Source organism: Micromesistius poutassou, assembly GCF_964030765.1.
Source record: "Micromesistius poutassou genome assembly, chromosome: 11".
Taxonomy (NCBI): Eukaryota; Metazoa; Chordata; class Actinopteri; order Gadiformes; family Gadidae; genus Micromesistius; species Micromesistius poutassou.
The window spans coordinates 11099964-11117894 of NC_140281.1; the positions used below are offsets into that span (position 1 = coordinate 11099964).

At 42.4% G+C, this 17931-nt stretch overlaps 2 protein-coding genes across 2 annotated transcripts; one reads left to right on the forward strand and one right to left on the reverse strand.

Moving 5' to 3' along the window:
* Positions 1 to 4798: 4798 nt before the first annotated feature.
* LOC311355676 (uncharacterized protein) lies at positions 4799 to 8388 on the reverse strand (the record flags this gene model as incomplete). Its single annotated transcript, XM_084475484.1, has 5 exons — positions 4799 to 4890; positions 5114 to 5192; positions 5827 to 5946; positions 6318 to 6426; positions 8297 to 8388. The coding sequence occupies 5 exons, from the start codon at positions 8386 to 8388 to the stop codon at positions 4799 to 4801; spliced, it is 492 nt and encodes a 163-aa protein (XP_084331610.1).
* A 1268-nt stretch (positions 8389 to 9656) lies between these two features.
* Positions 9657 to 17172, forward strand: LOC311355141 (STEAP1 protein-like). Its single transcript, XM_084474870.1, has 7 exons — positions 9657 to 9943; positions 10450 to 10552; positions 10678 to 10905; positions 11135 to 11240; positions 11495 to 11661; positions 12746 to 12910; positions 13429 to 17172. Exons 2-7 carry the CDS (start codon positions 10454 to 10456, stop codon positions 13699 to 13701), a joined length of 1038 nt encoding a protein of 345 aa, XP_084330996.1. The 5' UTR covers positions 9657 to 9943; positions 10450 to 10453; the 3' UTR covers positions 13702 to 17172.
* Positions 17173 to 17931: the final 759 nt, after the last annotated feature.

The following is a 17931-nucleotide window of genomic DNA, read 5'->3' on the forward strand; positions in this document are numbered from 1 at the left end:
ATACACTGATGTATCGAGCTCCTGGAGCAGCTTGACAATAGGAACCTTGCGCACAATGGAGGTCAAGAAGAAATCTGGAGATTTTGCCGGAAGCGCCAGGGGAATAATAGCTCTCGATGGACAATCCGTATCCAGCCATGGTTAAACCAAGCAGTTAAATTCAAGCCTGTGTCCCTGCACATGCAGCATGTTTTGTCATTAACATTTTCTAACCCTATTTACTTCTCCAAAAATACAAAATTAACCCAATATAATAATATAATATAATGTGAATGAGAGCAACGTCAATATAGACTGAACTGGCAAACCACTTTTGTAGCCATCATGGATATGAGCCTCATACCATCGTAGAAGGGGGACCACACACACCAGTAGACTGATCGTCACTTTGTATTTTTTTTCCCTTCTACTTTATAACACACAGGCTGTACGTGTCTGCATGTTTGGGAGAGGGGATGCACACACAAGTATGCTTTTACAAGATTTTTGGCATAAACTGAGATAATTCCATGTTATGTGTGTGTGTCTGTGTGTGTTTGTTTGTGTGCGTGTGTGTTAGGTTACTTATTGTGCAGAGAGAGAGAGAGAGACAAGGTAGAACAGTGTGTGTTTGTGTTTGTGAGTGTTTGTGAGAGAAAAGCCATTGTGAAATCCTACCTTAGGGCTGACAGCTTAAACACTCATACCCCCTCCTATCAGTGCCCCTCCTATCAGTGCCCCGCCCACCCTCATCTTTACTCCACTACTCTAATGCCAAAGGCCTAGTAAAGCTGGGGAATTACTATTTATAAATAAATACATAAGAAAATATATATGAACAAATATATGAAAAAATATTTAAAAATAAATATGAACAAGTATATCTCCATAATGTATAATGCATTTAAATAAATAAATAAATACATAAGTAAATATCCCTGAGTAAGGTGTACCATGGATACAGATTGAGGTAGGCCTACATGTGTATATACACCCTCACGTGGGGAATTGCCTTCATTGCACTCACAAACACTTTTCTTCAGCTTCAAGCAGACATCAACGCTGCTGAACTCACACACACACACACACACACACACACACACACACACACACACACACACACCGGCTCACCCACACACACACACACACACACACACACACACACACACACCTTCACGCACCTACACACACACACACACACACACACAGATACACATACACAGCTACACACACGCACACACACCGATGTAAGCAATTAACTCCTGTGACAGCAGCAGCGGCGGCGTGCCGCGTCAGACGGTGATTGAGATTGAGACGAGAAGACGGCCGAGACAACATCTCATCTCTCAGATCGTCACGGCGACGGCAGCCGCAGCCCGACGCTCTCCAGCGGCGTTGTGTGGAAACTTGTGATCCTCTTTTACACACACATCCACACACACACACACACACACCCACGTCCAGCCCCCCACACCCCTATCCCTCGGACTAAGCTTGTGTTCTGTCAGGGCTAATGAGCTGGCCGGGTGCTTGAGTGATGGATCTGAGCTGGCACTGGGCTCCCCCCTGGTCCACAGGGGAGACCGATGCTCCCTCCTCTCTGCCTTTCCCTCTCCCTCTTCGTCTCCCTCATCTCCCTTGCCTCCCTCGCCTCCCTCTCCTCTCCATCTCTCTCTCCCCTCCCTCTCCCTATGCTTCTCCTTCTCCTCTGCATCTCCCTCCTGGCTCTCACTCTCCCTCCGCTCCCTACCCTTCCTCTCTCCTCATCCCTCTCCCTCTCCCTCCTCTCTTTCCCTCTTCTTCCTACCCATTGTCCTCTCCCTCTTCCTCTCCCCTCCCCATTGTCCCTTTACTCTCCCTCATCACCCTCTTCCTCTCCCTCTCCCTCTCCCTCTTCCTCTCCTCCCTCTCCCTTTCCTCCCTCTTCTTCCTCTCCACCCTATCTCTCTTCTCCCTCCCTCTTCCACCTCCCATCTCCCTCCTTTCTCTTCCTCCTCTACCTCTATCCCTACACAGCACTTAATAGCAACTGCCTCAGGAGCCCACCTAATGAACCAACCCTATTCAGATCTTATGTTGTTTATGCCACCGACGATGACAGTCGTTGGGATATAGGTCCACCCAGACATGACTCGCTTACAGCGTGGCTGGTGTGTGTGTGCCTTTCTGTAAGGGAGGGAGAGGGAGATGTTATTGAAGAACTTACCCCATGTATTGAAATGCTTGTATCAGACATGCTCTGTTAACCACATGTGTGTGTGTGTGTGTGTGTGTGTCTGTCTGTCTGTCTGTCTGTCTGTCTGTCTGTCTGTCTGTCTGTCTGTCTGTCTGTCTGTCTGTGTGTGTGTGTGTGTGTGTGTGTGTGTGTGTGTGTGTGAACATGCGTGCATCTGTGTGTGTGTGTGTGTGTGTGTGTGTTTGTCCTTGAGACCTCAGCATACAGCCAGTCAAACGCCTGGTCACAGCCCCCGGGCTTGATTTATCGCCTGCTATTGTTGCTGCTCTCTGATATTGTTCAATACCGCCGAGTGTGATTGCTTCCTCCGATCCCCACCCCCCTGCCACTCCAGACCCTGCGCTGTCACCGCGGGGGCCCCGGAGGGCCCTACACACACTCTAATTGGTTTGGGAAGGATTTGGCAGTGGCCTTTCAACTAAAGAGAGAGACGAACAGAGTTAAACTAAGAGCAAGGCTAACAGAGAGAGAAGGAGATGGAGGGAGAGACAGACAGACAGACGGGGGGGGGGGGGGTGGGGGGGAGTGGCAAAAAGAGAAATGAGAGAGGAGAGAAAGGTGTTTGTGTGTGTGTGTGTGTGTGTGTGTGTGTGTTTGTGTGTGTGTGTGTGTGTGTGTGTGTGTGTGTGTGTGTGTGTGTGTGTGTGTGTGTGTGTGTGTGTGTGTGTGTGTGTGTGTGTGGACATGTGGATGTGTGAGCGTGCATGCGGGCGGGCGTATGTTCGTGAGGGTGTTTGTCTGTCAGTGTGTGTGTGTATGGGGGGGGTGGGAGGGTGAGGGTGTGTGTGTGTGCATGTGTGTGTGCGTGCCTGTGTGTGTATGCGCGTGTGTGTGTGTGTGTGTAACTTGGCTGGTCACGCCAGTCAGTCAATGACCTCTCAGTCACTGTGCGTGCCTTGTATTTTTCCGGTCTTGTTTTAAACGTAATAACGGCCAACATTAGAACCAGTTTCATTTTACCCTCCATTGAACCACATTGGCATGCGCAGTAATGCGTTGCGCATTTAAAGAGCAGCAACTCAAATTGGACAGATTGTAATGGAATGAAACACATTCACATGCGAACATGGACAGAAAAAAAATGAGAAAAACTGTCAACCAGACAGAAAACTGTCAATTAAAAGTGATCTCTGAGAGCCCAGGCTATTCTGAAGTCAGTCCTACTCCTGCTTTCCCCCATTCATAGTCTGATGTAAATATTTGGTTGAAGTACAGCAGTCTTAACAGCAGTGTTGAAGCCCAGTCTACATTTAGAGACAATGCTGTAACAATCTCCAGTAAGCTTTATTCTGTTTTCTGTTTCAATTTGCTGTTAAACATTTTGTACTCAAAGAACATTCACAATAACTAAGGAATAAACCACGTCAGGGTGTCCCATTATTTAAAATATACTCGGCCACATCACCAGCCCGACTTACCGAAGTCAAGAAAACGGCTGGTCGATAGTTATATTTGACCGTTGTTATTAATGCTGGATCTGTAGCGCATTGATTCTGAACTGTTAAAGTCAGAGGTGTCCCGTTATCGAAAAATAATGCACACCCTTGGTACGCTATTGACCTGGGTGGGTGTGTGTGTGTGTGTGTTTGCTTGTGTTTGCTCGTGTGTGTGTGTGTGTGTGTGTGTGTGTGTGTGTGTGTTTGTGTGTGTTTGCTTTTGTTTGCTTGTGTGTGCGAGTGTGTGTGTGTGTGTGTGTGCACGCATGTGTGTGTGTCTGTGTCTGTTTTCTTGTGGGTATGTGTGTGTTTGCTTGTGTGTGTGTGTGTGTGTGTGTGTGTGTGTGATGTACTGAGGGTTTGATTGCATTGTCATTCAGTGTTGATGCAGTGTGTAACTGTGTGGTCCAGGCCAATTTCACTTGAGCCGAGGAAAACAGGAGGGAGGCACCAGAGAGCCGAGAGGAGACACTGTCCGGTCCAGAGTGATGGATGGTGAAGCCCAGATGAGCATATTGCTCCCTTAATAAAAGCTAGCCTGTGCCTCACACACAAAGGCTGAGAGCTCTTTCTTTCTCATCTCTACCTTCTCTCTTTCTGTCTTTCGGTCTCTCTCTATCTCTTAAATAATTACATCTATAAGGCCTGGTTCGGTAGCATTTAAAGTGAATGCGCTACGTCTGTAATTATTAATAAAACATTTTTATTGTAATCACATCTCGTCTTGTTACGCATCTATTCTGGAAAAAAAATAATTTTAATGTGGAGGGTGACATGTCACACTGCCCCCTATTATCCGTTTATTTGTAGACAAACTACAATCTTGTTGAGCTATAACTTTGATTTACAATCCCACTAACTGTGAAAGTGTATCCTTTATACTTTATACTAGAATTAGACAAAATAAACTTCAGTACCGTCAAACTGTTAACTTAGAGACTTTTTAAAATATTGTATTGTATGTATTTCTTGGGCTCTGAACACTGCAAAATTAATTGACTGAAATACATAACTGATATGGCAGACTCAACCAAAAACAACAGATTAATATTTCATAATTTCCCATTTCATGTCATTTTGATATTTTCTATCAGTTCAACAGAAAACGTCCTGATGAGACGGTGGCCTCTGGTGGGCGGTGCTAGCACTAGTAGACGGTGCAGTTGGCAGTGGAGCGTTGCGTGCACATGAAGTCACTGGTGACCTCTCTGTATCCGCTGGCCAGGGTCAACCCACTCCCTGTGGATTATAAAGGGACACGGAGATGGTGAGCATCTGCTCACTAACTCATCCGCAAAAATAACTAACTACTAACAAAAAAAAAAACTCTCTGGGCCACTTCCTTCCCAACGAGGGGATGATGTTGTGGACAAGTACATACACAACACGTCGCGGCCCGAGTTTTCACCTTTCAAAATGGAAATGGACACCTCAACAATAGTGCTGTACAGTCTGAACTCACCCTCCATGAGGTTGTACAGGTTACAGTAATTGGTGCCGTGGTCTTTAACGCGGTACCAGCTCTCGGAGACCGACATGGCCTATCAGGGAGGAAGAGGGTTCACTATCGGCCTTGAAACTTTCTAAACAACAACAGCAGCAGGAAATAGTAAGTAGTAATGTGATGTGTCAGGGCAGTGAAAGACAAAGAGAACAATAACGATGGGGGGAGCTAGAAAGGTGTGAAACCTGAACCCGAGCTTTGTCATGTGTAAAGGTTACACCGGCATATTGTCCATTGCATGTTTTTTTCATGCCTTGTTTGAGTTCACTTATAGATTATGGTGATGGGAAGGGAGATTTAAAGAGAGTAGTTTGATAGTTTGAATAGTTGGTGACCTTTCCTGAAAAATACCTTCCAAAGGATACTTTCTGTAAGTGATATTAATGAAAATAATGTACTTTATGATACATTCTGTGGGTTTGTGTATTTTTAAGAAAGATAAGATGAGTAAAATTTGAAAGGAGGAAGAAAGCCAGAAAGGAAGAAAGGCAGACAGGCAGACAGGCAGACAGTGAGCACAGAGGTGGAAGAGATCAAGAGAAAAGTAAAAACAAAGGCCATGTAGGTTGCTTGTCTCTCAAGCAACATCACACGATCAAGTGTTGCTATTTGAAAACGAAACCTATTATCTAATTTTTTGGGGGCAGAAAGATGCTTCACAAGTGAGTTACCGAGACGCGGCAACTGACGATGAATGGATAGGAGACCAGCCGGAAATTGATGTCATCAACGTTTCCCCATAAGGATGAGGTGTGCTTGGCAGCTATGAAGTGGACCGAGGAGGACTTGAGCTGTGGATCACAAGGTGTTAGGAGCCGTTGCAACAATAGCCTGCCACCCAGTGACTAGTCAGTGACTAGTTTTGATATAAAACTGTCATAACAGTAACACACACACACACACACACAGATATGTGTGTGTGTGTGTGTGTGTGTGTGTGTGTGTGTGTGTGTGTGTGTGTGTGTGTGTGTGTGTGTGTGTGTGTGTGTGTGTGTGTGTATATATATATATAGAAATAAATATATGTATATATATATGTACGACAAAATAATTATGAGAACAATTTGTATAGGCCTACAAATACTCAAATTTCCATGTTTTCCAAGTGACAAGTGACAAATGCCCAAGAAAGACCGACAGACAGAAACACGTACGACCTTACTTTGTAAAGGCATCTCTGACCACCCATCTTGCATCCATCTCTGCCTTGCCATTTCTTAATCTGTGAAATGAGGGCTTCATAGACTGTTTGACAGCGTATCCCAAAGTACCTGACAAAGAGAACATTTACAACCGTTAGCCTTTACAGATGTGGCTTTCTCCTTGTTTTTATTTCAAGGCAATAGTGGTTTTTACCTTGCCAAAAACCTGTGTTACTTTATAATATTAAAAACCTTGTCTTTGGTCACTATTGCAAATGAAACAGCCCCGTCTATTGGTCAATGATGTTATGGCGCCGCTGCGTGCCGTGCACGTTACGCACGCTGCTTGGCAAGGATCACTAGTCAGCCAGGGCCTGCGCCAACCCAAAGAAAAACTGTCATTGAAAGCTGTAGAGGCCTGACGACTTTATGCACCAGTGAACGCATATATTTCCCCGTAGAATCAAGTGAGAGACGGTGGTGTTTCGGTGCCAGCAGACCACCTCAGTTTTAGTAGCCTAGCTAAAGTTAACAGAAGAAAATGCCCCCCAAAAGCAGAGTTAAGAGAGAAGAAATAAGCTACTTCGGTTGCATGTATGTCGAAAGAATGTTGTTTTGAACAGTGCATGATATTAAACCATGACATTAAACCAGACTGTCTCAACCACCCAAATCCGTCTACGGGAACGCTATTAAATGCTGATTTATTTTCACAAATGTCAAATTGAAGTTTCATTAAATGGCAGGTTTATTTATTTTGAAATGTCTACTGTCATGTAGTATTTATTTAATTTATTTGGGTAATTTTTTAAGCTTTCAAGCAACTGTTATTAAACCTGTTTGTGTTATGATTGTCTACTAGTCTATTCATTTAGAGGTTTGATTTTGGCCACTCAAAGTACCAAGCCCATTGTCTTGAAATCTTTCTTAGGTCTGCTCGTCCGTTCAATGTTCTGTTAAATTCATGCAGGAGTCAGAGGAGACTTTACAGAAACACAGTTGTTTTGGACTTCATTTATTATCTTCAAGACAAGATCCACCTCTAAGAAAGTTATGCTCATTGAAACATACTTTGCTCATCGATGGCCCAACAACATTCAAGTGGCCTGCCTGACTTTGTAGTTGACTACATAAATTGTGTACATTTTATAGGTAACCACTTTATTTATATGCTATTTAAGAGAGAGAGAGAAAGAGAGAGAGAGAGAGAGAGAGAGAGAGAGAGAGAGAGAGAGAGTGTGTGTGTGTGTGTGTGTGTGTGTGTGTGTGTGTGTGTGTGTGTGTGTGTGTGTGTGTGTGTGTGTGTGTGTGTGTGTGTGTGTGTGTGTGTTTTACATTTTCCAGCTTATCTATTCCCTCTATTTCGAACTGCAACCTATTCTTGTGACATTTTCCTTTTATTCAAAATGAATCTGAATAGCATCATTGTCTCTGTTGGACTAGCCCCCACTAAACATAATTGAAATTGAAAGAAAGGTCACATAATTAAATTATGTGTGTGGAGATATTTTGGTCAAAATTGAAGCCATGAGGATACATCAGGTCAGGAAAATCTTTGTCATTTTTAAATGGAAATGTTGGTAGAGAAATCAAAGAAATCAAACATGGGTTGGCTTACTTTAAGGTTATTCTAGTTGTATCGATATTAAAATCATTCACCACGGAGTAAACTTAGAAACAACTACATGTAGAGATATAAATAGAGAGAGAAACGCACCGACCGCCATGGCAATGAAACAATAGAGCAGAGAAGCAAACAGACAATCTTGATTCATACATGTAATATAATGCTCAGCATGCTATTGTAATACTGATATATTATTATAAACAAAAAAAAGAAAATAGCACAGAGGGCCTATTCTACAAATTATTTTTATTTATTATTAGTAGACCCCTAAAGCAAGGGAATAACTAACTTGGAGAAAAGGAGAAAAAGAGTAGCCCCTTAAATCATGATATATTATGATAGTAATGAACAGTTAATAAACCAAGAACCTACCAGTCTGCTCTGCACTGTGCGTGGAGTGGCCCTGCATCGCACAGATCGGTGGTGCTCACAGCGAGCACGAGAAAACAACTTAAAAGACGCATGATGTATTGGCTGTAGAATCAACCTCTCAAACTATCTCTGCCTTGGATTGTGAAATAACATGAAGACAAGTCACTTCCAAGTCTCTTTGTAGGGAGGGGGGGGGGGGGTCATCACAGGACAGTCATGTGTCCTACTAAAATAAATCATGTTTAATTAAATTACTAACTGACTTGTACACAAGGCAAGCTTTGAAAATGCTAGCTTACAGCGCCCTCTAGAGGAAGCCCATGACTTCTGTCGTGGGCTATAACTTCTCTAATCCTTCTGGTCACCCTGTTGTCAAACGTTACCAAAAGGTTTTCACTAGTATACCAGATAATTAAAATGCATATCAGAGCTGATATGAATTCAATTCCATTTTAAGGATTATTTCTCTTTCCAAGTACATTGACATCAAACTTTGAATGAAAGATGTCATTATAATTAATATTCCACTTAGATTTCCCAATAATTGCAAAACCAAGGGTATCATCATATAAATTAACGTTGTGCTTGTCAATTATTCACTGGACTGACTGATGTTATGTAATTGTTTGTACTATGTATACATGTAAAGCAACCCTTTTCAACGTTTCTCCAGCCAGGATTTAATGGATTTACATTTATAAGATAAGTAGTTTCAAATAAAAACACCAACAACAGGTTTGGTCGTAAATTATCATTATTATCCTTTTGAAATATTTGCAGACACATGTTTTAGCAGTAACAAAGGGCATATAAACGACATGATTTAAAAAGACATGACTTAGTTTCCTGTAAATCCGGCTTTACATGACCGATTAATAAACTGCAAAGTTAAACACCTTCTCTTCTTCTTACTTTCTTTTAGCCAAGAAACGTTAACGGGCCTAGCTTTGCTATAACCTTACTACGGACAATGTTATTTATAGCCTATGTCCGTTATGACCGAGCAACATGAAAGCTGTTGTAGACGAATATAGCTGGCCGAACAAGCCGATTTTGGCGGATGACAATTTTTTGGCATGACACTTGGCATGTCATACACACACACACACACACACACACACACACACACACACACACACACACACACACACACACAACAAAAAAAACGAGAGGCACTCCATGGTCAGGGTCAGGCCATGAGGAAAATAGGCTTGTCCGGCTCGTCCTGCCCAGCGATCAATGATTGGTCGGTTTTCCCCAGAGACGACGTCAATCTGACATTCAGGGCGGGCCTTGTCCCTCACCACGTTCGCTCTTTGCTGAAGTGCAACAAAGTAGTGGGGGACTGGTTTGTGAAGGGGGGAAGGACAAAACCAGAATGCTTTCGCCACGCGAAATTTAATTACCTTAGGTTTCTTACCATGAGCCCGGTAATGTATTTAACAACGTGTGTCTTTTTGTATGTTTAATTGTAGGCAGTTAGCTTAAATTGATGACCTAATTCCGCCAGTAGGCTAGTAGGTCACACGCAAATATTCGAGTTACGTTTGTGTATGATGTCACTTTGTCAACGTGGGTGAACAGCTGATTCCAGCCTCAAACCCATCAACGCATCGATTCAGCCGGGACCAGCACAAGGGATACAAGGTAATTTACTGTACTTTTAAAAGAAGGCATGGAAATAAATAGCGTCCTCGATTAATGAACAAAGTCCAACCCCAATTGTAGACCAAATTCCGGTTTAAAAAAAAAAAACGGTTCAACCTTTTTATTAACTGATGCCATTAATCCATATTTTCTTAGATTTTTGAAACATGGCCAGCTAACCTGGCGGACTAAGCCCTTAATGCCCTTGAAACCCCGAGTTATTTGAAGTGCGCGAACTATCTTGAGTTATTTCCATTCTTAGGGGGCCAGGGCAGGCACAAAGCCATGGAATCATGCTTCTGCAATTTAAGCCTGGAGAAGGTCTCATTATTAAAACCCTGCTTTTACCTTAAATTAACTTTGGACCTTTCTCCCACTCCACTGATAGTAGTGGTCCTGCATGGCTGGCAGCTCAGTCCTGGTATGTGCTGTGCAGTTTTCACTCGACCAATATATGTGTCTATAGAAAAATAAAAATAGATAAAAAATGTTTTTCTTCTAAATAGGTGGATGGAGACATGTCCCTTTGTTCCAAGACGTGCCGGGGCTCCAGACCAGGGGTGGCAGCAGGAAATGGTAGACATGGCAGAAACAGACCATGAAGCAAAGGTACTAGGTCTTATCCATAGTATTTGTGGAGGGGTGGGGGGTGCAAAATATCTAGCGCGCTACACGCACACTTATGTTCACCACCAGATTTCCTAGTGACCCCCCCTGTGCATCCTTGCCTCCAGGACTGTCAGTGCCAGGGTTCTGCAGGGATCTGTAGGCCCGGGGCAACCCCACTCAGGTCCACCTTCGCCTTGGAGCTCTTGGGGCCCCCGGGGGAACAGCCCCTCTTCCCAGAGTGGCAGGTGCCACTGAGGGTGACCTTCGCTCTGCTGGCCGTCACCTTCCTCTACACCTTTCTCCGAGAGGTCCTGCACCCCTACCTGGTGTGGAGCAAGAACAACTTCTATAAAGTGAGCCCCATACTCCAGACCTATTTCACACGTGTTCTCGTCTCACAAGGGAAGATGCCTAAGAATGGACCCTTTGAATGTGCAGATTGTGGCGAGAGAGAGTGAGGGTCATCCGAGGGGATTTTAGTTTCCGTAACATGCTTTGGATATTGCTTTGGCAAACTCTTCCTCGTAAAACTCTGTTTCTTTTCCTTGGTTGTTCATCATCTTCCTCTTCTGGTTGTGTCAGGTGCCAGTGCTGGTGATGAATAAGACTCTGCCATGGACGTCCATCACATTGCTGGCTCTCGTCTACCTGCCGGGCTTACTGGCGGCCATGTTGCAGCTCTATAGAGGTATATTATTTTCAGTGGAACCATCGCTAACTATTTGAATGAAATCTCTTTGGGAAAAAAATGAGGACCAGCACACAATTTAATGAAACAGTACCACCCAATACACACACAAACATATTCTGACCTTCATTTGATTTTTTGTATGTTTTGTTATTTTCTTGGTAACACTTCATACCAAGCACTTTACTTATATTTGCTGTTAAGTGTTAAGTTATTCATCCCTTTCCCTCCCCCTGTGTTTCTACTGTTTCCAGGCACTAAGTACCGTCGTTTCCCAGCGTGGCTGGAGGGCTGGATGTCTGTACGCAAGCAGCTGGGCCTGCTGTCCTTCTACCTGGCCTGTCTTCATGCCCTCTATAGCCTCTGCTACCCCATGAGGAGATCCTACAGGTACAAAGTGCTAAACTGGGCGTACCAACAGGTGGGTAGTCAGGCACAGTGGTTGACTTACAAACATTGAGAAAATCTTGGTTTTTTATATGTACTCTCTTTGAAATACCCTTAAATATTTGCTACAGCAGCTTTAGGGACATGTACAGATGTAAACATCAACCAAGACAGCTCACACAAGATGACAAATTAAAGCATAAATAGGCCAATGTAAATTCTTTATTTTGTCCCCTGCTTAATTTAGTACAATGGTGAACTGGTAATTGCAGAATCAAAGAACAGGATAAGAGTGTCTTTTTTTTTAGGCAACACAAAATGGGCTGTTTCCCATTGGTTGGTAAATTAAATGTAAGATTCTTAAAGCACAAAGGTAATGCAAATTGATTTTGTGTCCATTATGTTAAGTTAGTACATTTCTAGACTACAACAATGCTTTGTCTGTCAGGCAGTGTTGCTCAACTGAACAAAATGTATTCACTAGGAATTTTTCACACGCAACCAGTATTTGTTCAGTAGAGCTTTGTTTGTAATGTATTTATATGAAAGTGGGCAAACCACCAACAGTTTTGTTATTCATTCAGACAATTGAGAAGTGAAGCAGAAAGGGAAAGGATCAAAAAAGGACAAGGAATGTAGGATACAGAACAAATAATGAATGCCAAGGACACAAATGACATAAAGACATTTTTAACAATTACACATTAGGTAAAAGGAGAGATCTTGGAAACAAGGAAAGTATAGATTATCCCATCTTGGAATGGATATATTTCCATTTATGATATAAAATACCTTCCTACTTGCTGACACAACTCGAGTTGTGTTACGGCAATGTTGCCCAACAGCTCATAGCCTAGGGAACTTGTTTTCAATGGCATGTAAGGCTGGAAGATATGCATTAAATGCGACCTCCTGCTTCCTCCCTAAATGCTTCCTTCCTTCTTCCTATTAATAGTCATGAGCTGAAGCAGCTATATTGAAGAGGGTTAGGGTTAAGTTGAAGGGACTATATTGAACAGCTCAGAAACGCTAAACACTAGATAAGGCTTCCGTCCGAGTTTGCTGAGCCCAGTGAGAAAGCGGACATGAATAAGACTCTGTGGCGTCCCCCAACTCAGGTGCAGCAGAACAAGGAAGATGCCTGGGTGTCAGAGGATGTATGGCGGATGGAGATCTACATCTCCCTGGGCATCATCACCCTGGGTCTGCTGGCCGTGGTAGCGGTCGCCTCCCTGCCGTCCATTTCCAACAGCCTCTCTTGGAGAGAGTTCACCTGGATACAGGTACACTTAGTTTGGGGGCATTCCACACACAGTATCTGTGTTGTTTAAGAAGAACTTGAACCTGAGACATAGTTGGTGTGCACAGGTGTGCACTGAAAACTGTAATCTATTGCTGGCAGGAAGTAATCAATGTGGTAAAGGTGTGGTGGACAGGGGAACAAAAGGAGTAGTCAGTATGTGAAGACACCAGGGATCTGATACAGGAGTCCTCTGTAAAATAACCGGCCGCTTTAGATGGAGTATGATTTCTGGTGGAAATGGATTGTGGCAAATGATGTACCCAGCAATTTATGCTAAACCCCATAATAACAAAGTGTCTCAATGCATAAATAGCAATTCAGATAATTTGTAACTGAAACCAAAAGTCACCTTTCCAGTTAGGACATGAGCAAAGATTACATGAGTGTTATAAATGCGTCTTACTGCAATGTGGAGAGTACAACATGAGACCCCCCAACAAGACAGTAGGGGAACATTGTAAAAAACAAGTTCACTTACTCTTTCTTCCCCCCCCCCAGAGGTCTCTGGGTTACACAGCCTTGCTGCTGGGCACGGCTCACGCTCTGGTGTACGGTTGGAGCAAGTGGGTGGATCCCGCACAGTATGTGTGGTACACGCCCCCCTCCTTCATCCTGGCCTGCCTGCTCCCACTGAGCGTTCTGCTGGTCAAGGCGGCCATGCTGCCTCCCTGCCTCAGCAGGAGGCTGGAGCTCATCCGTAGGGGCTGGGAGCGACCAGACAGGAAGACGTGTTTAAGCCCTAAAGAGGAACCTCTTCTCACTAAACTCTGACTTGCGGTGGTTTGCTTGGAGATATATATATATATATATATATATATATATATATACTGGTCCATTGGACACTGGTAGAATATCGATTCTGACAATGGAACGCGCATTTCGAAATATGAGCAAATATATAAAATGAAGTTGACTCCAAAAGGGTCTATAAATCTGAGGCCGTTTGAACTACGTTTACAAAAATACGTTTGCATTGGACAAGCAACAAAAGAGAATCATGCGGATAGTGTCTGAATCTGAATATGTGTATGAGTTGAGTCATAAATTGTGACTTTTGGCTTTTGAGGCAGTAGTCGTGCCATGACTATGGGGTTAGTCATATTTTGCCACTTGTAATTATGACATTGTCATATTTCCATTACCAAATATAATTGATGGTTGATAATATTTGATATATCTATATGGACATATCTGTGTATACAGTTAACTTTACCCCATCCCTTAAGTTTCCCTTTGTACTTCCTAAATGCTGCTTCATGGCTACAGTAGCCTTCAGAACCTAAAGAAAATAGAGTATAACTTTCATAAGTACTGTATATAACTTGCATCGATAGAAATCGCCTAAGGCAGCTTCAATTGCAAGACTAAGACATTTGACAAATAATAATAATATAATAATAATAATAATAATAGTTAGTTACAATTTAAATAGTTGCTATTTAGAACAGTTACAGTTACATTGTTGAAATCAATGGATTACATGACGATACTTCTCTGTTTCACAAGTTTATTCACTCTCGGGTGCTTTCACACCAACAGCATTTAGTGCGCACTAAACGAGTTTGGTCTCTTGATTCGGTAGGTTGGCGTTGGTGTGATTGCAACCACCTCACTTTAGTGCGCCCCAAATCAGCCTGCCTCCCTAAAGAGGAGGTCTCGGTTCGCTTCCAAATGAACCCTGGTGCAGTTCGCTTGAGATGTGAAAGCGAATGCACCTCAGTCCAATCTGGTTCTAAAAAGCATATGCCTCTTGGGACGGGTACCCGCTCAGCCGTACGCATTATGGGAATTATTTTTGATTAGCGGTAACTCCAAGATTAGAAGCACATTGTCGGACCGTCGGGTGAAAATTAGTCGTGGCTCAACATGGAGCAAAGAGGAGTGCAGCCCACTTGATATCCATAATTGTTTACTTTGACCGGCGCTTTCCCCCCCTTTTTTTTCTTTACCGCTTTAACCCGCCCCAGACCTTTTTGTCCAATGAATTAACGATCTTTGCACACATGTGCCTTGTTGACAAATTCTGTGACTGCAATGAAAATTGCAATGTGAAAAGGAACCGTACCAAACCAAAACACTTTCAGGGAGACTTGGGCCTAACACATTCAGCCAGTTGGAACAGAAGAACACACCAGAATAGGCCTGTTTAGTAAGCAGGATTTGATGCCGTATTCCTACACTTATAAAATTAAATTCAATGTGGAAGTAATCCAAGTATTCAGAATACAATACTCAGTTTGAGTAATGTAACAGAATACGTTACAAATTACATTTTTGGGCATGTATTCTGTATTCTGTAATTGGATACATTTTAAAAGTATCCTTCCCAACACTGCCTATATCAAAGGACATACCCAATCAAAATAGGACACATGAAGGAAGAAATACAAGTTTGACTCCAATTATGGGAATTGTTAAACATTCCAGTTCATTGTTGGCAAGGACAAAGTAAAGTTAACACGACATTACTAAGCTATGTGAACAAGAACACGTACCAAATGTAGTTTGGTTATGTCATGGTAGGTTTATTGTTAAAACTAGCTTTACTAACAGTGGGTTAAACTAGTTATACTTTAACTAGCTAAGTATAATCTTGCTACTGCGGATTGATAGTTATTTCAATAAGTGTATCAATAAAATCACATCCTAAAGCTTTTCTAGTTTTCTACAAGTTAAAAATGCTGGCCCGGAGTTCTCTCTTTGTCCACAAGAATCTTACTATCCACACTCCCTAAACCACACACTGCCACACCCAGCCAGCCAAGCTACGCTAGTTCAAATCACAAGGTTGCACAGCCATTTAGAGTAGATGGGACACTAATTATTTTTTTAGCACTCTGAAAGTCTCCCGCCTACTTACTGGGAGGGATTCAACATTAACCATTGGAACTTTATATTTAGTATTAACTAGTCTAATTTGCCTCACTAGTAATGATCATGTATAAACTGCTGTGCTAAAAACCCTTGGCATTACATTTCCTTATGTTGTTTATGAGATCCTGTTATCCCAAATAAAAAGGTTATTGATTGATAAAGTAAGGTCACAATCCTCCTTCAACAAAAGCCCTGAATAAAAAATCTGGTAAAAATATATTTATTAATTATTTTGGAGGTACAGATGGATAATGAGAGCGTTCTAGGCTGGTTGGGTGACTAGGTAGTGAGTGTAAGGATGGCAGAGAGGCCAAAGTTTCTTGTAAAACAGGCCCTACAACATCTGAGGGTTCTAAAGGTGTGGTGTCCTGGGTCATGTGTTATTATGTGTGCTTTAAGGGTCATAATGGAGCAGATGCAGTCAGAGTGGGAATGGTGAGGCCTACCTTTTTCTTTGGTATTTACTACTGTGAGCACGTAAAAGTAACTGTAAGATGTGACTGTGAAAGCAGGTGGATCCATACAGAATCAATGGCTCAACGATGCTGTAATGTCGAAGGTGAAATGATGTGGTTGGAAGGACAGGTGTTTGAAAAATACACAGACAGCTGTTTCGAGAGGAAATCTGTTGACCGCTTTTCTTAGTCTATTTTTTTTTTTTCAACGATAGAGACGACCTGAATGCCCTGAAAATGCTTGGTAATTATTTTCTTCAGGAAACATTTCTTTACTTGAGGGTATTTGTAGAATATTGGTGTATTTTAGTGTCTCTTTCTTCACATTTCTGAAGTCTATGAACAGGCCAGTGCCTCTCTTACTGATACCAGGTGTTATTTCCAATATTCCTCCATTTGTTATGTCCCAACAAGAACGAACCAACCTGGTCTTCTGGGGCATAGCCAGGGCCATATACCTTATCAAGGGGGAGACTGCTTCTGTTCTTTTGTTATTTACATTTTCTTATTATAATACTCTCCCCAAACCTTCTGTTCGGCGAGAATAGGGATCGACAGCCAAGGAGCACGTCAGGAGACTGCTCCTCACCACCTATACTATAGATTATTCAACCTAACTCTGTATCTTGCTGTATTACATCCTGGAATAAACCATCTATTCGACCCTCTAATCCAACCCGTCAAGCTTCGCAGAGACTATACGAACAGTTTAGAAATAAGCTGAAATCTAACAGTATCCTATGCTATTTTGAATTAAATGTGCATTTAATTTAGCATTACAAGCATTTGAATACATTCTCAGACACTATGTATTAGGACTGTCCACCATAATGCTACAGAGCTAAACATATTATGGATTATAATATAATATATAATTGATTGTACTTTTTAGTCTATGACCGTTTAACCCTTGTTCGTGATGATATTACAAAAGATAACCAATGTATTTTTTCATGCTTATCAATATTAATATAATATGACGATATTTTAAATAAAATGTTTGCTTCAAATAATATTGATTCATAGTCATTGATTGCAAAAATAATTTTCTGAAAATGCCATTAGAACTTGTGTAAAATAATTAACTTGTTTGTATCGCGACAGGCTACGACGGGCAGCGGTAAATATCGCGAGGTTTAATGCTCATACAACAGGGCTGAATTCCCAACCCCATGATCCCTAGATCCATTTAAGAATTGCTAAAACACTGACTTATAAGATACATTGCTGCATTCTCAGTCACCATGCAGATTCAGCGGCCGATTTGTCGAGCAGCTTCAACAAGTCGACAATGGAGATAGAGGGAAACATCTGGAGATTAGTAGGAGTCGCGATCTACGTACAATTGGAATGCAGCCTAGGACTGCTTTCTCTGGGGTTCAGCGTCAGTCCCGCTGCAAATCAGTGGGCGAATTGATAGGGCAAATCCCATGCATCCAGAGGAGAGGCGGGGAAACCCTCTGTAAATAGAAACCTCTCTACCACCTGCGATGACCAGCCGGCAGCTGGCATCTGTGTTTAGCTCTTCCACGATGAGTGCATCCTTCAAGGAGATGTAAGGTGGGTGTGTTGTCATCATTATTACAAAACCAATTGTTTCATTTTTTTTTCTTTTTTAAATAGCGTTATGAGATTGTGCGATTGGTGAATTGGGGTTGTTGGCGCTGACCGG